The sequence below is a fragment of the Microcaecilia unicolor genome, chromosome 8, assembly GCF_901765095.1.
Source record: "Microcaecilia unicolor chromosome 8, aMicUni1.1, whole genome shotgun sequence".
NCBI classification, from domain to species: domain Eukaryota; kingdom Metazoa; phylum Chordata; class Amphibia; order Gymnophiona; family Siphonopidae; genus Microcaecilia; species Microcaecilia unicolor.
In genome coordinates this window covers 94,145,822-94,170,465 of record NC_044038.1, presented here as the reverse complement: position 1 = coordinate 94,170,465, position 24,644 = coordinate 94,145,822, and the positions used below count along the sequence as shown (strand labels likewise).

Here is a 24,644-nt window from a genome sequence, read left to right as displayed (position 1 = left end):
CCGAGACTGAGCCTGGATCGACGTCCTCAATGGTGATGTTGAGAGGCCGACACCTGCATGGACTGTGGTGAAGCTTCTTCCACTGACGTCGAAGGGGAGTCGACCTGGGTGGCAGCCGACACCAGCGCCGCAAGCAGCACTGAAGACAAGGTCCTCACCGCATGTGAAGGGCCAGATGTCGCTAGAGCAGATGGCACGGAAGGCGCAAGCACCCCCGATGCCGAAGCAGACTGGCGCAGCAGTCCTTGCAGAAGTTCTGGAAGCAGGGCCCGGATGCACTCGTCGAGAGCCGCCACTGGAGAAGGCTGAGAGGCTGGTGGAGCAGCCAGTGGCAGAATCTGCTGAGGCTCAGGAGCAGGTAACGAGCTGCCAGGAGGCCGATGCATCAGCACCTCCTGTATGGAGAGGAAGCGGTCCTCTCTATACCAACGCTTTTCGGGTGCCGAATCCTTCGATGCCCCGGAACTCCCGGCACCATGTGTCGAAGGAGAATGGTGATGGTGCTTCTTCGCCTTTGCTCGATGCCCGTCACCGAGGCTCCTCGGTGCCGACGAGGACGTGGAATCCTCACGTCTCCTCGGGGTCTGGTCCGACAATGGTAGGTCCCAGGGGGGCCTGCATAACAGAAGGCCTCGAGGTAGGTGGAGACTCACTTGATGGCTCACTGCTCCCATCATGTCTTGGCCTTTCAGCAGCCATTACCTCTGCTCCTGACGTTGATGCTTCCTTCAATGTCGATGTGAAGGACTGGACCGAGCCCCAAAACGTTTCCCATATTGGGCTTCTCGAGCTATTCTGTGTCTTTATACGAAGACACAGAGCACAAGTAGGTGGGCTGTTGTCCTGCCAAAGGCACTGGATACACCAAGAATGTGTACAGTGGTGGAAATAAGTATTTGATCCCTTGCTGATTTTGTAAGTTTGCCCACTGACAAAGACATGAGCAGCCCATAATTGAAGGGTAGGTTATTGGTAACAGTGAGAGATAGCACATCACAAATTAAATCCGGAAAATCACATTGTGGAAAGTATATGAATTTATTTGCATTCTGCAGAGGGAAATAAGTATTTGATCCCCCACCAACCAGTAAGAGATCTGGCCCCTACAGACCAGGTAGATGCTCCAAATCAACTCGTTACCTGCATGACAGACAGCTGTCGGCAATGGTCACCTGTATGAAAGACACCTGTCCACAGACTCAGTGAATCAGTCAGACTCTAACCTCTACAAAATGGCCAAGAGCAAGGAGCTGTCTAAGGATGTCAGGGACAAGATCATACACCTGCACAAGGCTGGAATGGGCTACAAAACCATCAGTAAGACGCTGGGCGAGAAGGAGACAACTGTTGGTGCCATAGTAAGAAAATGGAAGAAGTACAAAATGACTGTCAATCGACAAAGATCTGGGGCTCCACGCAAAATCTCACCTCGTGGGGTATCCTTGATCATGAGGAAGGTTAGAAATCAGCCTACAACTACAAGGGGGGAACTTGTCAATGATCTCAAGGCAGCTGGGACCACTGTCACCACGAAAACCATTGGTAACACATTACGACATAACGGATTGCAATCCTGCAGTGCCCGCAAGGTCCCCCTGCTCCGGAAGGCACATGTGACGGCCCGTCTGAAGTTTGCCAGTGAACACCTGGATGATGCCGAGAGTGATTGGGAGAAGGTGCTGTGGTCAGATGAGACAAAAATTGAGCTCTTTGGCATGAACTCAACTCGCCGTGTTTGGAGGAAGAGAAATGCTGCCTATGACCCAAAGAACACCGTCCCCACTGTCAAGCATGGAGGTGGAAATGTTATGTTTTGGGGGTGTTTCTCTGCTAAGGGCACAGGACTACTTCACCGCATCAATGGGAGAATGGATGGGGCCATGTACCGTACAATTCTGAGTGACAACCTCCTTCCCTCCGCCAGGGCCTTAAAAATGGGTCGTGGCTGGGTCTTCCAGCACGACAATGACCCAAAACATACAGCCAAGGCAACAAAGGAGTGGCTCAGGAAGAAGCACATTAGGGTCATGGAGTGGCCTAGCCAGTCACCAGACCTTAATCCCATTGAAAACTTATGGAGGGAGCTGAAGCTGCGAGTTGCCAAGCGACAGCCCAGAACTCTTAATGATTTAGAGATGATCTGCAAAGAGGAGTGGACCAAAATTCCTCCTGACATGTGTGCAAACCTCATCATCAACTACAGAAGACGTCTGACCGCTGTGCTTGCCAACAAGGGTTTTGCCACCAAGTATTAGGTCTTGTTTGCCAGAGGGATTAAATACTTATTTCCCTCTGCAGAATGCAAATAAATTCATATACTTTCCACAATGTGATTTTCCGGATTTAATTTGTGATGTGCTATCTCTCACTGTTACCAATAACCTACCCTTCAATTATGGGCTGCTCATGTCTTTGTCAGTGGGCAAACTTACAAAATCAGCAAGGGATCAAATACTTATTTCCACCACTGTATATCATGAATCACTCTCTACACTTTGGTTCAGGGTATGAAAAAGACAGTAGAACTGACAGGCCAAAGTCTGAAGTGACACTAACTTGAACTCCAGCAATGGAAAGAGTTGAGACACCCTTGTGGTGATGAGAATGAGGAAGGGGGGTTGTAGTTGCAAGGCCTGCAAGCATAAATTAGCGTTGTGTGGCAACCTGGTGGTGCAGGTGTTTCGGAGAAATGCAGAAATGGAAAATTTTCCTGAAAGATGACTGTGCTTACTAGGAACAGTAAAGCTAATTTAGACTTTCTCAGAAATAATAACCAACATATTAGCCTAGCCAATTAGTAAAAACCACTATATTATACTATCTAATAGGTATTAGATAGTATAATATAGTGCATTATAATATGCAGTGCCGTAGCGAGGGCGGCTGACACCCGGGGCGGGTCGCCGCTGTGCACCCCCCCCCCCCCCCCGGGAGCGCATTCATACTTGCATAGGGAAGTGGCGAGAGGCTCCACTGGTTCCCTGCTCTCTCTGCCCCGGAACAGGAAGTATCCTGTTCCGGGGCAGAGGGAGCAGGGAACCAGCGAAGTCGACACCCCCCCCAGCAGCGTGTACCCGGGGTGGACCGCCCCACCGCCTCCCCCACTTCCTACGCCACTGATAATATGTATTAACTGTTACCTGCATAAAATTGCATGTACCAGATCTTATCTGGGGGAATCTCAGACGCAAGCATCATGGCTGTTTTGATGCTCTGAAGCCCTCTATGAGAAATTAGCATTTGTAATTGTAACTTTCTCTTGGTAAGTAATAAAATTTCTAACTTCACTTTCTCATATATGTGGCCTTGTATTTTATCTCTCTAAAGCCATTATATTATATAAGATAGTTTAGAGAGGTGGTAAAAATACTAAACACCACTGGTCTTTCAGCACTCCACAATACTTAGTAGTAGATATTTGGGACACTGGAATGTAAGTGAAAGAACAGTGATAATCCTACAGTGGTAAGGGGAAGCCTATTATTAACAAATGGGTATCAGTTGCACCGAGGACAGCGTTTGAAGCCACTAGGTGTCTTCGATGACATGGAAGGAAAAATGGCTCCAGCGAAATCAAAGGACTCGATTGTACCAATAAAAAAGGGCACAAAAAGATGGAGAAACCTGGCTGCGTTGAAAAATAAAGAAAACTTTAAAATGGGGAAAAAGAACGGAGGATTTATTTTAAAAGGGAATCCTATGTTGTTGGGTTTTTTTGAAAAACAAAGTAAATAAACAAGAAGAGATGGGAAAAATCGCTAAAATAAAAGACGACTCTTTTCCCGTGTCAGAACGAGGAGCACAGGAGGAACCTGCCGCACCTCGTCGCAGAAAAAAAGAAACTGAAGTATGCGCTCACGCAGCGGGCAGGAAGTCATTCCGCGCATGTGCTGTGCACATATGCCAGAAGGTTCTAGCAAAGTTTTTGTTTTTGCTATAGCAAATGCCGATTCCTGGGCCGACGCGGGCGACCCACGTGTGAGAATAATGCAGCCTGCTTGTCCTCGGAGAAAGAACATTTGGGACTAATCCATCACTTTTCGAATCATTACTCATTCTACAAATGAGGTAATAGACTTTTACAGACTGTTACATGGTAAAAGGAAGAATTTAAGTAGACTGAGAAAACTAACAAATGAGACTAAGGCTAGACTCAGTCCAGCTGTGTTAAGATATTTTATATATATATATATATTGTACATGTATTTAGTTAATCTTGTAATAAAAGGTTTAATTAGTAGTATCAATCTATTCTATATTATTGTTGTTTAATAACTGTTTTTGAGTCAAGTAAGCTCTAAGAAGCACCTGGAAATAACATTCCTGAAGCCCTGTCCCTGTTACAAGTGCTGGTATGCCCTTAATATTTGCCAACACATCCCAATTATCTAATGCAATGTCAAGATCTCTAGAGCATTTTTGCTGTACCACCCCTAAATCCTTCCCTACATCCAATTTCGTCAAGGCCTTATGAATTCCAGAAATAGAGATATCATGCACTGAAATATCATTAAAGAATTCCCTTAACTGTGCTCCCATCCCCTGCTGAACTGATTCCTTGGCCAGAAAGGCAATATAGTATTGAACCTGGCAGTAAGCAAACCTATTCCCCCAATTAACACCTATAAATTGCTGAAAGTCCTCAAAAGATATGTTTACCATCCTCGATTAAAAGGTGATCCAATAAGGTGATACCCCTCCTTCCCCATTTCATAACAGCAGGTTTGTCTATCCCGGGTTGAAAAGCCACAGTCCCTCTCAATGAAAGTTGGCCGGTGATCAGGAACAAAATTCATTGGCATCTGAAATGGTGCAACCCCCTCCCAAAATATGCAAATTGTAATGAGACTAGTCCTTTCGCTTCAATTTACTACCCTCTGCTGCTCCGCCTCAGGTTTCACATGTCAGCCACTACTGTTTCTACAAGGTAGGAATGTGAGCCTCAGCTAAACAGAGAGAATGAGAAGGCAGTGAAAAGCAGGGGCAATATCTGCTGAAGGGAAAGACAGAGTGGGAAAGGAAAAAGCAGATTCTTTGGGTTAAAAAAAAGCTTCTTACTTTTGGGGGGATCGATGTGTTCTGTGGTCTGAACTTTGACCTTGTTCTCAGCCAATGAGAGCTTCCTGTGCACTTCCTGCCGACAGCTATCACTCAGCTGCCCGTCACTGGACTTGAGAAGCATGGAAATCATCTGCGCTGGAGGAGACTGATTGTGCTGCTGTGGAACACCAGGCCCCTCACTGACTTTGCTGTTGATCATCTCTAGGATCTTGGCTGGAACAGTGCTGCTGATTGGGTCCGAAATGTCCATGGGGGGTGACCGACTGCTTCGTGGAGAGAGAGCATGGACCATCTTACGGGTGAAAGAGAAGGATTTTGAAAGTTTCTCCCGTGACAGTTGTACTGGAGGGCTGGTGACCTCTGATCCCCAATGAGCCTCTTCTGACACTCTCTTAGCTGCGTTTTGTGGCTGAGAAGGGGAACTGTCCTCTAGAGAAAGGCAGGGAGGTGGACTGTATTGGAAAGAAAGGGGGTCAAAGTCTAGGCCAATACCAGTGAAGGGTGGACCAAAGTCAAGGTCATCATCATCCTCAAGCCAGGCAGAGGTCGGACGGGAGAAGTCAGGTGCTGTGTAGACACTATCATGGTCCATGGAGTCCATGCTCTCGCAAGAGTGGCTTGGCTTCAGCACGGGTGGTGGAAGTCCAGCAGGATCTGCAGGGACAGGGAAGGCATCGCTACTGGATCGAGGACGTCGGAGACGATGCAGCTTCTGGAGACCTGGCAGGAGAGCAAGAATTAATAATAGTGATAATTAATATTACTGGAAAGCTAATGACCACAATAAATACAATTGTCTGGAAACATGCAGCCCTCATCAAGTCACACAATCTGCTCAATCCCAAATATGGATTCTGCTCTTTAGGCTGGCTGGGGCAACAGATGTTAGAAAGGCACCATAAATAGGCCTAGGGAAGTTGAATGGGAGTGCCATCCATCAAGCAACAATAACATTTATTGGCAAGCTGAAGATATATAATTATTGGGTTTATGAGCGAGCTACAGCCTCCCTGCTCTTGGGTAAGGACTGTTCCAGAGAAGACTGGACAAGGTAAGAACATTACATGACATGCTGGGTCAGACCAATCACTTTGTAACCATGCCAGCTGTTATTTGGTCTTTCTTCCTCCTTTTTTAATGGTAAAATTATGTATCATTCCTGATAATTTTCTTTCCATTAATCATAGCTGATCAATCCATAGACTGGTGGGTTGTGTCCATCTACCAGCAGGTGGAGATAGAGAGCAATCCTTTTGCCTCCCTATATGTGGTCATGTGCTGCCGGAAACTCCTCAGTATGTCGATATCAAAGCTCCATCCGCAGGACTCAGCACTTAGAGAATTACACCCACAAAGGGACACTCGGCCCAGCTCACCACCGCCGAAACGGGGGAGGGGAATCAACCCAGCTCATCCCCACACAAGTGGGGGAGGGGAATCCGTCCAGCTCATCCCCGCGGAGCGGGGGAGGGACACCACACCCGCCGATGCGGGGGGATCTGGCTTATCCTGCGACCGCAACCGCGGGAGGAGCTGGCTGACCCTAACACCGCCGAAGCGGGAGGGATATAATGCTACCCTACTGCTGCACGAAGCGGGAGGGAGCGCCGGCAGAATTTAGGTCTCAATCCAGCCCCGTAAAATGGAGGGGAGAGGAATGCAGCAGCTCACTGTAACACAAAATTGTCTCAACTCCAGAAGAATTCAATCGAAAAAACTTGAACACGAAGATCCTCCTGAACAGGAACTGAAGACTAAACTTGAACCTGAAATGCAACCAGAATATAAACAGTACAGATATCTGGGAGGGGCTATGGATTGATCAGCTATGATTAATGGAAAGAAAATTATCAGGTATGATACATAATTTACCTTCCATATCATCATGCTGATCAATCCATAGACTGGTGGGATGTACTGAAGCAGTACTCACCCAGGGCGGGACATAGAAATCCCTGACCGCAACACTGAAGCTCCAAACTGGGCCTCCGCCCGAGCAGCCACAGTCAAGCGGTAATGACGAGAGAAAATATGAGCTGATGCCCAAGTTGCCGCCTTACAAATCTCTTCCAAGGAGACGGACCCGGCCTCTGCCATCGAGGCCGCCTGTGCCCTAGTGGAGTGAGCCTTCAGCTGGATAGGCGGCATCTTCCCCGCGGCCACATAAGCCGCTGCAATGGCTTCCTTGACCCATCTTGCCACTGTAGGCTTGGATGTCTGCAGACCCTTACGAGGACCAGTGAACAGCACAAACAGATGATCCGACTTCTGGAAATCATTGGTCACTTCCAAGTATCTGATGATGACTCGTCTCACATCTAGATATTTGAGAGCAGAGTACTCCTCTGGGTAGTCCTCCCTACGAAAGGAGGGTAGGCAGAGCTGCTGATTCACATGGAAACGAGAAACAATCTTGGACAGGAAGGAAGGCACCGTGCGAATAGACACTCCTGCCTCAGTGAACTGCAGGAAGGGTTCCCGACATGATAGCGCCTGGAGCTCAGAAACTCGTCTGGCTGAAGATTGTCCAGCCACCAAAAAGACTGCTTTCAACGTCAGGTCTTTCAGAGATGCCCTCGACAAGGGTTCAAAAGGCGGCTTCTGCAAGGCTCTTAGCACTAGATTGAGATTCCACGCAGGCACCACCGAGTGCAGAGGAGGGCGTAGGTGATTAAATCCCTTGAGAAAGCGCACCACATCTGGCTGCGAGGCCAGGGAAGCACCCTTCAGGCGACCCCTGAAGCAAGCCAGAGCTGCTACCTGGACTTTAAGGGAACTGAGCGACAAGCCTTTCTCCAGACCTTCTTGCAGGAACGCCAACACTGAAGAAATTGGAGCAGTGAAGGGAGAAAGAGAGCCTGCCTCACACCACGATGCAAAAGTACGCCAAACCCTGGCGTAAGCAGTAGAAGTAGAGCGCTTCCTCACTCTCAGCATAGTGGTGATGACCTTGTCTGAGAAGCCCTTCTTCCTCAGACGCTGCCGCTCAATAGCCAGGCCGTAAGACCAAAGGGGGAGGGATCCTCCATCACCACGGGAACCTAGTGCAACAGGCCCCGCACCGCTGGCAGCCGCAGAGGGCCGTCCACCGAGAGCCTGATCAAGTCCGCATACCAGGGACGTCTGGGCCAGTCCGGACCCACCAGGATTATCCGACCCGGATGCTTTGCCACCCGGTATAGCACCCTGCCCAACATGGGCCAGGGCGGGAACACATAGAGAAGCTCCTGTGTCGGCCACCGTTGGAGAAGAGCATCTACTCCCAGAGAGTGACGGCCCCGTCCTCTGCTGAGAAAGCGCGGCACTTGGCACTTGGCAATTGGCCGACGATGCCATCAGATCTAAGCTCGGCTGGCCCCAGCGCTTCGTGATGTCCGAGCCGATAGCTGCCACTCTCAGGGATCCAAGGTATGGCGACTGAGAAAGTCCGCCTTGACATTCATGACTCCCGCAATGTGGGCCGCCGACAGCTGTTCCAGGTTCGCTTCCGCCCACTGGCATAGCTTCATGGCCTCCTTGGCTAGAGGGGCGCTCTTGGTACCTCCCTGGCGATTGACATAGGCCACAGCCGTGGCATTGTCCGACAGGACCCGTACTGGCTTCGCCGCCAGTACCGGGAGAAACTCCAAAAGCGCCAACCGAACGGCTCTGAGTTCCAGGAGTTTGATAGGCCACTTTGCCTCTGCAGGAGACCAGAGCCCCTGCGCTGTCCTTCCCAAGCAGTGGGCTCCCCAGCCCGTCAAAGAGGCGTCCGTCGTGACGACAACCCATTCCGGGGTCAAAAGAGGCATTCCTGCGGACAGCTTGTCTGTCCTCAGCCACCAGCTCAGCGCCTTGCGCACCGCTGGATCCAAGGGAAGGCGCACAGCGTAATCCTCTGACACTGGAGTCCATCGCTGCAGCAGAGAGAGCTGTAGAGGTCTCATATGGGCCCTGGCCCAGGGCACCACTTCCATCGTGGCCGTCATAGAGCCCAACAGCTGCACATAGTCCCAAGCCCGAAGAGGAGAGGCTACTAGGAACTGGTCCACCTGAGCCTGAAGCTTGACAATCCGATTGTCTGGCAGGAACACTCTGCCCACTTGGGTGTCGAAACGAACTCCCAGGTACTCCAGGGACTGAGTCAGGCGCAGCTGGCTTTTCTCCCACTTGATGATCCACCCCAGGGAGCTCAAAAGAGCAATCACCCGGTCCACAGCTCTGCCGCACTCTGCATAAGAGGGGGCTCGGATCAACCAGTCGTCCAGATAAGGATGGACTTGTACTCCTTCCTTGCGTAGGAAGGCCGCGATGACCACCATTACTTTGGAGAAGGTCCGCGGAGCAGTAGCCAACCCGAACGGGAGGGCTCTGAACTGGAAGTGTCGGCCCAGGACTGCAAAACGCAGAAAGCGTTGATGAGGAGGCCAGATGGGAATATGCAAGTAAGCTTCCTTGATGTCCAAGGATGCCAGGAACTCCCCTGCCTTCACTGCCGCTATAACAGAGTGGAGAGTCTCCATTCGGAAGTGTCGAACTTTCAAGGCCCGATTAACCCCTTTGAGGTCGAGGATAGGCCGCACAGAACCTCCTTTCTTTGGTTCCACAAAGTAAATGGAGTAACGTCCCTTGCCAAGCTGATCATCTGGCACCGGAATGACCGCACCCAGGCGGATCAGATTGTCCAGTCTGCTGCACTGCCACATCTTTGACCGGAGACTTGCAGGGAGAGTGCACAAACCCTCTCTAAGGGTCGGCAGAACTCTAGCTTGTAGCCGTCTCTGATGACTTCCAGCACCCAAGCGTCTGAAGTTACCCTGGTCCACTCGCCCAGAAACGAGGATAGGCGTCCTCCAATCTGCTCTGGGCCATGGACCAGGGCCCCGTCATTGGGTACGAGACCCTGGGGGAGGACCGGAGGACACACCCGGGACGGCGGTCTCTGCGAAAGAAATGCTGCTTGGGGGAGAAGTTCCAGACTTGCCCGGGCGATACCGACGGGCTTCCTTAAACCGTCCTTTGGAGGAACCGGGGCGGGTACCACTGGCCCGAGCCCTGACCTCCGGTAACCTCTTGCCCTTGGACGTGCCGAGATCGGTCACAATCTTGTCCAGCTCGACCCCAAAGAGCAGCTTACCTTTAAAAGGCAACTTAGCCAGGCGAGACTTAGAGGCGTGGTCAGCAGACCAATGCTTCAGCCAAAGCCAGCGCCGAGCAGAGACTGTCTGAGCCATACCTTTAGCCGAGGCTCTCAAGACATCATACAGCAAGTCTGCCAAGTAGGCCAAGCCCGATTCCAGGGCAAATCAGCCCTCAAGGAAGGATCCGAGGGGGAAGCCCGCTGCACAATCGTCAGGCACGCCCTGGCCACATAGGAGCCGCAAACTGAGGCCTGCAAACTTAAAGCTGCCGCCTCGAAGGACGACTTTAAAGCCGCCTCCAATCTTCTGTCTTGGGCATCCTTTAGGGCCGTGCCACCTTCCACCGGCAACGCTGTTTTCTTAGTCACCGCAGTGATTAAGGAATCCACGGTAGGCCAAAGAAAGGCCTCCCGTTCGCCTTCCGGCAGAGGATAGAGGCGGGACATAGCCCTAGCCACTTTAAGGCTCGCTTCTGGGAAATCCCATTGAGCCGAAATCAAGGTGTGCATGGCTTCATGGACGTGGAAGGTTCTAGGCGGGCGCTTCGTCCCCAGCATAATGGCAGAGCCAGCAGAAGCTGAGGGAGAGACGTCCTCCGGAGAGGAAATCTTCAAAATGCTCATGGCCTGCGCTAACAGGTTGGGCAAATCCTCTGAGCGAAAGATCTGCGCTGCAGAGGGGTCATCCGCTCCATCCGAGCGGGAATCCGTCTCCTCCAAGGAATCCCCAAAGGACCTTTGGGAGAACTCAGATACGCTGCCCTCATGTACATCAGGGGAGACAGAGTCCTCTAGGGCCTGGAAATCTACCCGAGGGTGTTTGCTTCCGGAGGCCTCAACCCCTTTATCAGACAGGGGAGCAGGGGCAGCGTTTTGCATAAGAAAAGCCTGATGCAGCAGCAAAATGAACTCAGGGGAGAAACCCCCCGAACTGTGCACTTCTGCAGCCTGGGCCACGGCCCTAGACGCACCCTCAACCGGCGCTCGCAAGAGCGGGGGAGAAACATGTTGCGCATCCAAAATGGCATCCGGCGCGAAACTTCGAGAAGGAGCCGCGCGGGAAGAACGGCGCTTAACTTTGGCCGCTTTCTTGCCGTCGCCCGAATCAAGGGCGACCATAGCATTAACGTCTCCCACCTCGAGGGCGGCCCAAGATGAAGCCGTCCGAGCAGAGTGGCTGGCCAAAATAGAGGGGGCGAGCAGCGGGGGATGGGCGCTTATGGCGGGAAAAACCGCCGCACCGGAGGAAGAACCGGGACACTGACCGGACTCCAAACTGACGCCCAAAAAGGGCAATTCAGGCTTTGAAACCCCCGCATCCCCGCTAGACGCGCACACGCAGTCCGGGGAGCGATTCTTCGCGCCCTCACCCTCCGACGCCATAAGCCACGTGGAGACCAATCGGGGAATCCCCTGCCCGCTACAAAAGGTAAAAATTACCTGCTCCTCGCTGTAACGAACTGGTGTCCCAGTGAGCAGCTGCAATAAACGCTGATATAAACGTTGAAATAAACGCCCTTAAAGGACGTCCAAAATTTTTTTTTTTTAAACGGAGCCAGCGGGAGGGGGGAGAAAAGGAGGGACCTGGCACCACCAGGTTTGCACTTGCTCAAGAAGAGCCCTCAACCCCAGGTACTCAACAAAACCTAAGAATTAGGCCTGGAGACCTAGCCAGAGCTGCTGCTGTGTGTGACCACCACCTGCTGAGATAGAGAACATACTGAGGAGTTTCCGGCAGCACATGACCACATATAGGGAGGCAAAAAGATTGCTCTCTATCTCCACCTGCTGGTAGATGGACACAACCCACCGGTCTATGGATTGATCAGCATGATGATATGGAAACATGGAATATATTTGGCCTGGGCTTCCAGGATGGTATTTTTGAATAGCATCCACGCCTGATGTACATTTTTGACCTTCACAGCTGCTCCTCTAAGTTTTTTTTTTCCACAGTTCTCATTTTATCAGTCTCCTTTTTGAAAGTTAAATGCTAGCGTACTGGATTTCCTGTGTGTACTTACTACAAATCTTAAAACAATTCTCTACCACATCACATCATTGAGAAAGATAAAAGCAGTAACAGCAGCAGGTTCCTGAAACAACTGTAGAAAATCAGTTTTGAAGTGATGGGTCGTGCCAAGGTGTGAACCTGATGTGCTTGCCTTTAATGTCACTAGCTCAGGAGTGATGTGTCAAGTTGGCAGGTCAACCATCCTTGTAGCAGCAACTGGACTGTCAACTTTATCTGGATAGACAGTTAGAATATGTGTGGGCTATATATTCAGTTTCAAGTTAACTGGACAAAGTAGTCTGATTAAACTTAGGCCTGCTATTTGGCTTAACAAAAGTTATCTAGACATACCTTTTGAAAATATACCTCAAAGCATCTTTGCCCAAGATCCTAAATAGTGTCAACAGCAGGGAAGACCAGGCAGACAAGAAGCTAGGTTTCTTCTGGGATGCACAAAAGACACAGACACAGACTCTCACTGTCCCGATGGACCTCCTGCTTTATTTTACCTGTGCTACTTGTCTGGGAAGACAAAGACTCCTCGCTTTTTGCTGAGCGCAGTGTCGCAGTTTCTGCTCTTGCTCCTGCAACAGAGGAAGAGAAGATTGGTCAGAAAAACAGTCGCAAGAGGCTCTGCCAGAGCACAGTCCCTGACCCACTCCTTCCTCACCTGCTGGGGACTCCCCCACGCTGAAGAGATCCCCAAGGCGTGATTTCCTCCGTAAGGAAACTGGAGTTTTCCCTAGTGCAAAAAACAACCTCCAGCTGCCACCTGATGCTTTTCGTGGTTTTCTTCTGCGAGATTGAAATAGAAAGGTTGAAGTCTCCACACCCAGACACATCACAAATGTACACACACTAAAACTGCTCTCTATCCTCTTCACACATCCCACGCCTCACTTTTCACCTTCCTCCTCACCTCCAAATACAATTAAACCTATAGAGAGACCCCCTACCATCCATATCCCCAGAGATCCCTCGTGTTAACAGATGGCAGGATATACCCACAGACAGAGATCTTATCCTAATATCCACAGAAAGACTCTTTAACCACAGAAATACCCTCATATTCAGAAAGAGAGAGAGAGGCCTAAACACAGAGAGCAAGAATCTTATACCCACACAGAGATAAGTGAAAGGAAAAGAGAGGGTTGTACACAGGGGCGTAATGACCCTGCTGAGTTGAAAGACAGGTTAGAGAGGGCTCAGCAAATATCAGCCTGCTTTCCAAGGTGTCAGAACTTAAGATGAATTGGTGAGAGGAGATAAATGCTTCAGTTTCCAGAAAATATGTACACAGACATCTCTGCACTGTCTGTGGAGCTACTGGAAAAGGTCCAGGCAAAATTCAGGGAGAGGTTTGGGTTATTCAGCTTTTAGGATCACCAGATGGTTCCAGGTCATAAAAAGAGGCTGAACCAGACCTGGTTTTGCTGCCATTGTATCCATGCACTTGCATTTCTGATTCTTCTAAGACAAGCAAAAACCACAAATGGAGGCAAAACCAGGGCTGGCTTGGTCTATCCCAGATGACCTTAAGTCATCTGGCTCTGTTCCAGGATCCTAATACCCAGATGGTACAAGCGCTTTCTCCTTAGAATAGAAGCTCTCTACATTTTTGCCACACCCATTCTTTCTAAACACTGATAATCTGTATATTCAGCATCATTATCCATACAGGGAGCAGCACTGAATATAGGGATTGTGTGGTGACCACACAGACATATCACTGAGTTTAGGCCTGCTACTGAACAAGCCTAAACATATAAGTATCTGTTTAGTGGCTAAATATAATCACTGTCTAGATAATTCTTTTAGCCTGCCCTTACCCTGCTTGCCTCCAACTATGTGGATCGTAGTAGGGCAAAACAGCCCAATATTATCCCTACATTTTAAAAAATATACACATGCAAGAGATGAATGTGTTGGCCACTCTTTGAATATCAGTGGGATAATCCTTTAACTCCAATGAATGCCATTTAGTCCCTGTTGAGCCATAGTAAGGCAGTGACATAACATGCACAGTACTTAGGCTCCTGCAAGAGCTCAGAGGTAGATCCTACGGAAAGATTTAGAAAATTCTGCTGCAAGGTTTCTAAGATCACATACATTTGCATTATTTTACATATTAATGAATATAAATTTTATCTTGCATACTAAAAATAGTCATTTTCCAACCTTCCTTGTATCTATATATTTTATTCTTTTGAGGGATTTATAGATGAAGAATCCCAGGTTATCAGTGAGGGACAAGGGAAGGTAAAGGAGAGATGCTCCGGGATTGGGCAGAGAGGGAAAGGAAGTGAAAGTCCTAGGATCAGAGGAGGGCTGAGAATGAACAGCACCCCAGATAAGGACACTTGGATGAGGCATCTCCCTGTCTCCCGCTCTCAGTTAAATCACCTCACACTTTGGCCAGTGATGGACCTCCTCGGTCTTTACCTCTCATCTGGAAGTTCTATGACTGTGTGGTATTTCATAAGTGTGCCTCTGTCCCCTCCTCCCCTCTCCAGCTCCATCATATTTCCCTGGGCAGCACAAGAGCCAGTAAGGAGTGCTTGTTGGTTCCTAGCTTGGGCCTCCTCCAGGCTCAACAGCCGGGTGCAGCTCACCAGGAGTGATTTCGGTCTGGACAGAGCACAGCGGCCTATAAAGCGCAGGAAAAGGAGGAGTTAGTTCCTGTGAAACACTTGTACAAAATTTCTGTCTTTACAACTTTGCTAAGTGAATCCAATCTTGCTCAAAAGGAGTCAATCTGCTTTTAAGCATTTCTTTTATTTATTATTAAAGCTGTTCAATCAAAAATGTTAAGCACAATTAATCAGCCAATTAAAATACATTGATTGCAGTTTATTGCATTTTCAACAGATGCCCGGGGAGGGGAGGCCTTAGGAGACAGGGGGGTCTTTGGAAGCGGGGGGCTTGTCAAGAGAGGAATACTCTGGAGGTGGGGGAATAGCTTCAGCAGGGGAGCATTTAGCATTAGTAGTGTTAATAATTTTAATCGCTGTAAAGGTTTGTATGTTAACTGTGATCATTAATGACAATCAATAGCACTATTTAAAATTTATGTATAACATGCTGTCTCGCACAATTTAAAATTTATGTATAACCTGCTGTCTCACACAGTTCACAGTGGTTAACAGCTAAACATAATTAAAATTGCACAGTATGGTTAGTGCAGCGGGTTGCGGACCTGGGGAACTGGGTTTGATTCCCGCTGCTGCCTGACAGGTCGGCAAAGGGTTGAGATCTTGAGCCCTCTGCAGCTCTGTGTGACCCTGGGAAAATCACTTAGCCCTCCATTGCCCCAAGTACAATTTATATAACTTAGATTGTAAGCCCATTAGGGACTGTGCAAAGTACCTGTAATAAAAATTGTAAACCGCATTGTCACCTCAGGGATCACTTGCGGTATATCAAGTGCTGAAAATAAAATAAATAACTATCATTCCTGTGTAATTTTTAATACAATTTCAGTCCTTTGAGCCGAGAGCAGCAGTACCAACAACTGAGAGAACAGAAACACCAAAGTAGAGAATGACACGGGAATGGGGACCCTAACTGCGGGGATGGGGACAAACTTTGTCCCCGTGTCACTTTCTGCTTTGAAGCCTGTTAATGAACTGAACTGCTATTTATGTTTGATTGATGCAGATGACAATATTTTTATTTTTTGGAAAAACAAGCAAACATGCTGGTCACAGCTAGCAAAATTTGCATGGGGGATCCTGTACATCCTGCTACCAGCACATCTTCTAAGAAGACATCTTCTATTGCAGGAGGGACTGTGGAAGACAGGAGAGCTAGACAGAATCCTGAGATTGTTGATGTTTCTTATTCATCCACAGAATAAAAAATCATAGCAGTGCTTCGTAGGGCGCATTTCTCCCCTCTAGGCCATACAGAACGGGTTGTATTTTGTACCCCTGGACAATTTAACAGGATGGATTAGGATTCCTTGGGTAGTAGAAGTCAGCTATTGTTGGGGTTGGAATGGTAGAGGGTGATGATGGTAGGAGGGTTATTACAGCTGCTAGTTGTTATTTTTTTCTATTTGTAATTTATATACAACAGTTGCACAGCATTCTGTTCCTTTTTATACTTTAATAAAAAGATTTAAATATAAAATCATAAGTGTTCAAGGCTTCTGCAGATGAGAACAGATCCAATGGGGATGGGGCGGGGATGGAGACAGGGCCCGTGGGGACGGAGACTGAACCCATGGGGACAGGGCGGGGATGGGGACAAATTTTATTCCCGTGTCATTCTCTACACCGAAGCTTCTTCCTGAAAGTTGTCTGTTACTTTGAATCTGTTTCTAGATATCGTGTAGCGAGAAAGATCAGAGGGCAAACCACAGTGTGCTGAACAGTGAGATCAAACAGCAGCGCACATCTAGAACACTGTGTAGTGATGTGATTGAAGAGCAGCAGAGACCCAGTGCAGCCAAAGAGCAGCACACATCTAGCACACTGTACAGCTGTATGATCAAAGAGCAGCAGAGACTCAGTGCATTGCGAAGTGAGATGACCAAAGAGCGGCATAGATCTTGGTCAGGTGATTAAAGAGCAGCAGGGATCTACTGCACTGCATAGCGAAATGACCACAGAATGGCACAGATCTAGCACATTGTGCAGTGAGATCAAAGAGCAGCACGGAATCAGTGCATTTTGTAGGAAAGAGTTTAAAGAGCAGCAGGTGCAGCATGCTGTGGATATTGAAATAGCACAGATTCTACAGCATCCTACAATTCAAAGGTTGTTGGGTGAATCAGAGAGTGCATAGTAAGATACTCAAAGTCAGAGCAAAAGCAAGTGGCCTTTTGCTTGTAAAGGTATTGCTGAGGATTAGCTGGGAGACTGAGCAGCAAATTCTCCAGATGATCTATACTGCTGGAATCAGGAAGCGTAAAGGATGCTGCCAGAAAAAGGATGCAAATTTCCAGTTACCTTCTTTGCCAAGACTGATCTCAGAGATGCCATATTTCACAAGAGAGTCTGCCACTAGAAACAGGTGCTCCATGAAATCCTGGAATCAGGGTCAGCTCAGTGTTTTCGGTGGGCGCCAACCAGTCAGCCTCTTTCAGTCGCTTTCCCCAACAACTTGCTTACATCTAATAAATGCTGGGTGACTCAGCTGAGAATCCTTGGGTGTAGGGTGCAATATTTCAGATGTGAGGGCCCCACAGCACTACAGCCCCAACTTCCAGCAAGAGATCTCAGGATCTGAACCAAGAAGGGATGAAGCTGGGGATGGGTATGCTGCTATACTAAAGAAGTGGCTCCAAATATGGGAAGCTTTTTTCCCTCCTATTACCATTTCAGCCTGTCACACCCTAGTTGCACCCCCCCCCCCCTCCTAAATGCCATGGTTCCCTGGGGCAACCTATCCCTATTATACCTTGCCACAGACAGAAAACAAAATGAGAAAAAAAGAAGACAATTTTTACAAATTTATAAAATAGGAAAATAACAGAAGGTGAAATAAAAAAATGGCAAGCATTTAATGACCAAAAGTTTTGCTATAGCTGGTTACAGGGGCTTCCAGTGAATCACTTGTTCTAGTTTGTCCATTTCCCATCTCTCAGCTACAGAAAATTTTACAAGCAATGGCAATGTCGTCTTACGCCATACGAGAAATCACTTCACAAGTTTTCAGTTTTGTTTCATGGTCCCATTGCTCCTCCTACCAAACACAGATCATGAGGGAGGCATCAGATTGTCTCCATCACTTTCCTGAGAGTCTGATGTATATTATATTTCCCACTGGACATTTGAGCAAAAACAAACAAATGCTGGGTATTTGTCAGAACATTTTTTCCTGAGACAGGTGCTAGTGATGTAGGATATCTACAGATAAACAGATTCTGGACATAGCAAATGTCACTTCTAGGCCAGCATGCGCTACAATGATCATCCAAAGCTGGTACTATTTAAAGAACATGTGGGAAAGCCAGGCACAGCTGCTGGTTTGGTCCTCCAGGTTATACCCAGTCCTGGATCCCTTCCTCCTGTCTCTGCTGGACTTTACTCAATGCCTCCTGCAGCGTCAGGAGCTTGTGTTTCTCAGAGCGACGTAACATCTTTCGCACATGCAGTGGAGGCACTGGAAGAGAGGGAGGTGAAGGGTTTAAAATTAAAGAATGGGGCATTATGAGATCCGCCTGGGATAGTTTCTACTGATTTCATACCTCAGTGCCACAGACATTCAATGTGCTGGAATCTAACATTGTCAGAAGACAGCAATGTTAAGGCCCCATAGTAGAAGCACCAATGAAAATTAAAGAAAGGGAAGAGAGAGAGAGAAAGTATAAGAGAAAGACAAACTGCAGAGAGCTAGAGAGATACACAGATACCCTAAAAAAGAACAAGGAAAAGGAAAGACACAAGCGTGCAAACAGGGGAGACAAGTACAAGGAACAGAGATAACACTACAGAAAGAGTGGAACAGGGAGAGAAGGAGCAAGAGAAAAGAAACAGGCAGAAGGATGGAAGGAAAAGGGAAAGTTCAGCACAGGAGCCTTTCTGGAACCTGAGATCTTCTGCTCCTCTGCAGCATGATGCCCATCTCCTGCCCCTTACCTGCACCATCCTTCCCGATAGAGGTGAACTTGTCACTGAAAAGGATGTCCACATTATTGAGGAGAAACTCCACCACTACTGACTGCACCCGCACCTCCTGGAATGCATCAGCTCCATTCAGTCCCACTGACTCTATCTCCATGGACCTGTAAGAGTGAAAGAGGTGTTAGTAGGACTGTGGACCATCGCTCTGCAGACAGATTACTACCCTCGAGGCTCTTTGGGTCATTTGATAGGACAGGAATAGCCATATTAGGAGTTAGCACTCCATTACTGAATTTATTTGTAGGTCAAGCTGCTTTGTGATGACAGTTTCTGAGAAGTTATGGAATGGTCAATTTTCAAAATAATTTGCATAAGTGAAAGGCATTTTACCTTCACGAATAATCCATCTGAAAACTGCACACCCTAAATGTGGATTATAGTCTGTGAGTTGTTCAATAGCACAAGAATTTTCAGTTACATTGAGAGGAAGAAATGGCATTTTCAAATTTTTGCAAGTACTCTTCCAGCAAATGTTACCCACGGAAAATACAGATGCAAGTGACTGCAGGTACTTTGTACCCACAGTGTTTTCTAATGTCACATGAACATCATGTGGTTCATATGCCATATGATTAGAGGACACACTGATCTTCCATATTTTCCGGAGATGGGAGGGCGGTAGAATGAGAGGACATGATATGAGAGTGAAGGGTGGCAGACTCAAGAAAAATGTCAGGAAGTATTTTTTCACGGAGAGAGTGGTAGATACTTGGAATGCCCTCCCGCGGGAGGTGGTGGAGATGAAAACGGTAACGGAATTCAAGCATGCGTGGGATAAACATAAATGAATCCTGTGCAGAAGGAATGGATCCTCAGAAGCTTAGCCGAGATTGGGAGGCGGGGCTGGTGTTTGGGTGGTGGGGCTAGTTCTGAGCAAGACTTCTACGGTCTGTGTCCTGAAAATGGGGCTAGTTCTGGGCAAGACTTCTACGGTCTGTGTCCTGAAAATGGCAGATACAAATCAAGGTAAGGTATACACAAGAAGTAGCACATATGAGTTTATCTTGTTGGGCAGACTAGATGGACCGTGCAGGTCTTTTTCTGCCGTCATCAACTATGTTATGTTACTATATTTTATCTACGGTCTTTTTCAAGACCTTTCCTTTATATTTTTTGCATTGAAAAGATACTACATTGGAGATTTTGTCATCCAGTTGTTATCAACAGACTCCTGAAGCAGGCCATAGGCAGAAACACAGTGCTGTGTCAAGTCTTTTTATCAATAAATCTTTTTTAATGTATCAAGGCTGTCCGTCTCATTTCTGGAGTCCACAGTTGACTTCCCATTTGTTTTCTTCTGCTACTTTTTCCCATGGTATTTCAGAGTTCTCCGCTTCAGTGGATTTCTGCTGGACCAAAAGTTAGGTGCCAAGATGCAGCGTCTAAACACTAATTCTATAACAGCATCTGGGTGACCAGATTATGTTATAGTATACTGCAGGTCAGCATTTATACATGAACACTTAGGCTTGCCCATTTATGCCATGTCAATGTGTGGGCCTAAATGCAGAAATTAGGTCATACCTGATAATTTTCTTTCCATTAGCTCTTCCCACTATTTTCAGAACCTTTGGAATAGTTGTGTCTATCAATCAGCAGGTGGAGATAGAGAACTGAAAACTGAGCTGAGACAGATCTCTCTTGGCATCTAGTCCAGAACTTCAGTATTTTGTAGACAAGCAGTAAGGATAATACTCAGAATAAAACACAACAGCCTTAAACAACTCGTTAACCTAACACTAACCAAGTATGGACCTCTCTCATCTTGGGACAACTTGTAGAGAACAAGAGATATGCAGGAAGCACTATGCAAGGTGACAGCTGTTATTTGGCCCATTACTTTACACTAATTAAACATCTCAGAAACCTCAGGCGAGCCTCTGGTCTAGTGAAAAGGAAATTATCTGGTAAGAACTAATTTCTCCTTCCATTATGTAGCTTCCCACTATTCCAGAACCTATGGGATGTATAAAAGCAATCCCTAGAGTGGGTGGGATCGTGTCAGCACCACCCTGAGGATCAAAGCCCCAAAACTGGCTGCCGAGTAAACCACAACGTCCACCTTGTAGTGCTTGGCAAAGGTATGCAGTGTCGACCACGTCACTGCCTTGCAAATATCTGCTGGTGGCAGTAAGGTAGTCTCCACCCAGGATGTCACTGTATGCTTTGTAGAATGAGTCTGCAAGGCCTGAGGAGCCTGCTTCCCTGCAGCAAATAAGTTGACGCGATAAGTCTCCTTCAGCCATCTAGCAATTATAGGCTTGGAAGCTGTGATGAAATGCCTAGCCACCTGCCTGGGGCTAACCCTGCGGCCACCTGGAGGGTCTGACCCCAGCACAGCTCAGGTCTGCCTGCACCTGCCGCTTGTGCTCTACATTAGCACCCTCCACCCCACCGACTTGGTCTCAACTTGCCTCTGGGCAAGTCTCCTACTCTCAGGTTATTCCCCGGTGATTTCTAGGTTACTGGGGTCACACTCTCAGGGGTCCCACAGTTCCCAGAAAGCACCCACAGACAAAAACACAAACCACAAGGATTCTTAGTCAGTCCAGGACAGCAGAGTCAATAAACTAATCAGGTTTATTGTCAGAGTAGAACAGTGAACCATACAAAACAGATGGAAAAGAACAGGCAATAACAGATAAATATTTAGATAATTTTATGTTTGATCCATATTCAGTTATCTACTATCTCAATAGTACCTGGGGAGTTCAGGAACAAGATACAGCTGCTCACAAGTTAAGAAGTCTAACTGTTCACAGGGTCTCAGGAAAAGAGAACCTTCTCTTTCTACTCCCTTAGTTTAAGCTATGAGGTGTTTTTTTTAGTTTCAGATAACAGCTTTTGGTGGGAAGAAGAAACTGACAACTTTACAAACAACAGACAGCCACCACCTGTGGCCAAAGGAAATGCACATCATAAACAATAGCTATTTAACTTACAAGCAGAAAAATTCCCTGTTTCGCCCTAGAAGCCATGAAATCAAGCCTCTGTTTATCAAAAAGCACAGTCTATCTGAACTGTGAAACTTATTTGTGACTTCCAGATATCTAATGAGGACTCTACGCACATCAAGAAGCTTCAAAGAAGAATACCGAGCCTCTTCATCCTCTGAGTGAATGGACGGAAGCTCCACAAATTGGTTGAGATGAAATTCTGATACACTTTCAGAAGAAATGAAGAAACCATGCACAGGGAGACCCCTGCCTCTGAACAGCGGAAAAAGGGATCCCAAGAGAGAGTCTGAAGCTCCGAAACCCTATGTGCCGATGCAACAGCAACCAAGAACGCTGCCTTTAGTGTAAGATCTTTCAAGAAGGTCTTTCAAAGTAGCTCAAAAGGAGGCTTCTGCAGAGCCTAAAGAACTAAATTAAAGTTCCACTCTGGACACGGCTTATGGGTCAGCCGCAAGAGACCTCTTCTGAAGTTGCCTCCTGAAACAAGCCAAAGCCACAACCTGAACTTTTAGAGAACCCAACACCTATCCTTTCTGAAGGCTTGTGTTGGAGGAGGCACAGGCAAGGCCTGGAAGAGGCATAAAGAAGGCCTCCAGTATTCCATGCACAGAATTAATTTTTTCTCATCTTTTAGACAGGGAGGGGTGAAGATTTCTCCCCTTCTGAATCATGAGAACAGTTATTGCTGGAAGCATTCACTCTACCCCCCCCCCCTCCCCGCGCTTAGCCAGAGAATTGCAAATCTGACTGCCCAGGATCTCACCCATAGTGTGGACAAGCCTCAGGGAATTCAGGCGACAGAGGTCTTTCCCATGTCTTTTGTATAAGGCCACTTCAAAGCAAAAAGAGAATTACTTTTTCTGTAACCAGAAAATTGAGTAACATCTGCAGAAACTCCTTTAACAATAGATCAAATATTGCATCTCACAAAAGGACGACACAGATCTCACTTTAAGAAATAGACCTCTGGAGCCAGGTAAAAGTAGTCTTTTATTATGTATTTCCTTGAATCTGTGTCCTGACCTGTTTACAAAACACAGGGTCTGGGCTGGCATGAGAGAAATCTAACACCTCTATAAGTAAGCAGTTTTAACTCTTGTCTTTAGAATAAGAATATATGGTAAAGGAAAATACTCAGACAATAGACCAAAAGGTTCTGACAAATATACTCTTTTTTGAGAGAAAAGCTGTAAAGATGAATAGAAGAGATATAATGATCCAAAACCTTTGGACAACAGACCAAATGCATCTTCTAAGGAAATGTAAACATATGCTATGTATTTCTTTATTGATACCATAAACAAAGAAGATCCTGACTGTAATTACAAGTTGCTGACAAGGGGAGGAGAGAACCTCCCCCTTCTCTTTTACTGTAAGAGAAAGAAAACCCTATATAAACTTTTTTGTCACGGAAGAAAGTTGGTTAGCGTACATCTCTGTTGGCCCCAAGCCAGGGTGACTGACAGAATGTCCTGATCACTTTCCCACTGTATTTCCATTTCTGTAAAATGTTCTCCTTTCTATCCTGTTCTCTATTCTATTTCTTATTTTTTGTCCTAATTTTGGATAAAGAATAAACCTGTGTTAACCCCAAAGAAGCTTCTTTTGGTTCTGTTTCTTTTGTTATTGTTTTAAGCAGACTTAACCAGCTGTCCAGGTTTCTAAGATACCAGTTGAGAGGATTTGTTGCGCAAGTACTGCTGGTTCGATTGGACTCTGGGTCGCAGCACAAAAAGGCGCAAACACTTGCGTGGAGAAACACTAAAATGTGTGCAACCTGAGCAGAGAAGGGAGAAAGTCCATGTTCAGAACACCAACCCTCGATCGTCCTCCACACCCTCACATACGCCATGGATGCAGAGCATTTCCAAGCCTGAAGCAAGGTAGCAATGACCAAATCAGAAGAACCTTTTCATCTCAACTGAGCCCTTTCAATGGCCAATAGAACCAAAAGGGCATGAATCGCATTGCACTGGATAATTCTAATAGCACCAGATTGGCCGCAGAGGCTGTGGTACATGGATCTGGTTTGACTGCTGGACAGGGATCTTCTCAGTTTTCTGCAGCCACCCTACACCTTCAGAGAACTCGGGACCAAGCCTTTCTTTAGGCCCTCCTACAGGAATGACAAAATATTCAAAACTGAGGCATATAACTGGTAAAACCTCCACTGTCAACACCATGACTCAAACACTCTCCAACCCTGACCTAAGCCAGAGAAGTAGATGACTTTCTCGCCTATAAGAATGTGGTAATCGAACTAAAGAATAAAAAAGAAAAAGGGGTGCGTAAAACATAAAACACGGTTCTCCAGAGGAGGAAGTGACGTCACCGATGTAGCCGGTAGCCTGGTTGCAGAGCTCCGCGGGTTAAAGATTAAAAAAGTGTGAGAAACCCCGATAAAGCGCGAGGGATTCCCCGCAGAAGAAGAAGCAAGGCAGCTAAAATAAATGGCAGCCAAAAGAAATTGGCAAAATTTAAATATGCAAGGGAATCGCCGAGAGTAGCGAGTAAGGCGAAAACACCACTTCCCCCGCGTGGAGCAAAAATGGCGCCGGACGAAATGGAGTCTGATAATGATAACGAGGAGCAAGTCGCTGGTGAGATTGAAGTAGAGCGGAGCGAAATTATACGATGGTTTAAAGAACTTAAAACAGAGATGATTAATACTAGGAAAAGCATTCAAGCTGCAGTTACAGAACTCCGCGAAGAAGTGAAAGATATGGGCGGCCGAATAGTAGAGACGGAGGAGCGGATGGATACGATGGCGGGAGAACTGCAAACTTTGAGGAAGAGTGCTTTTAAAGAACAGCAAGAACGAAATCTCCTGGAGCAACGTCTGGAAGACTTGGAGAACCGCTCGC

The 24,644-nt window shown here is 47.2% G+C and overlaps 1 protein-coding gene across 1 annotated transcript in view; it reads right to left on the bottom strand.

Moving 5' to 3' along the window:
• The window catches only part of ARHGAP33 (Rho GTPase activating protein 33), a 513,356-nt gene that overhangs the window by 54,451 nt on the left and 434,261 nt on the right, over window positions 1-24,644 (bottom strand). The window contains exons 21-25 of the mRNA XM_030213378.1: window positions 18,779-18,924; window positions 14,637-14,841; window positions 12,865-12,989; window positions 12,704-12,778; window positions 5,059-5,781 (exon numbers count right to left, since the gene is read on the bottom strand). Coding sequence (XP_030069238.1) covers window positions 5,059-5,781; window positions 12,704-12,778; window positions 12,865-12,989; window positions 14,637-14,841; window positions 18,779-18,924 — 1,274 coding nt within the window. The remainder of the gene's footprint in view (window positions 1-5,058; window positions 5,782-12,703; window positions 12,779-12,864; window positions 12,990-14,636; window positions 14,842-18,778; window positions 18,925-24,644) is intronic.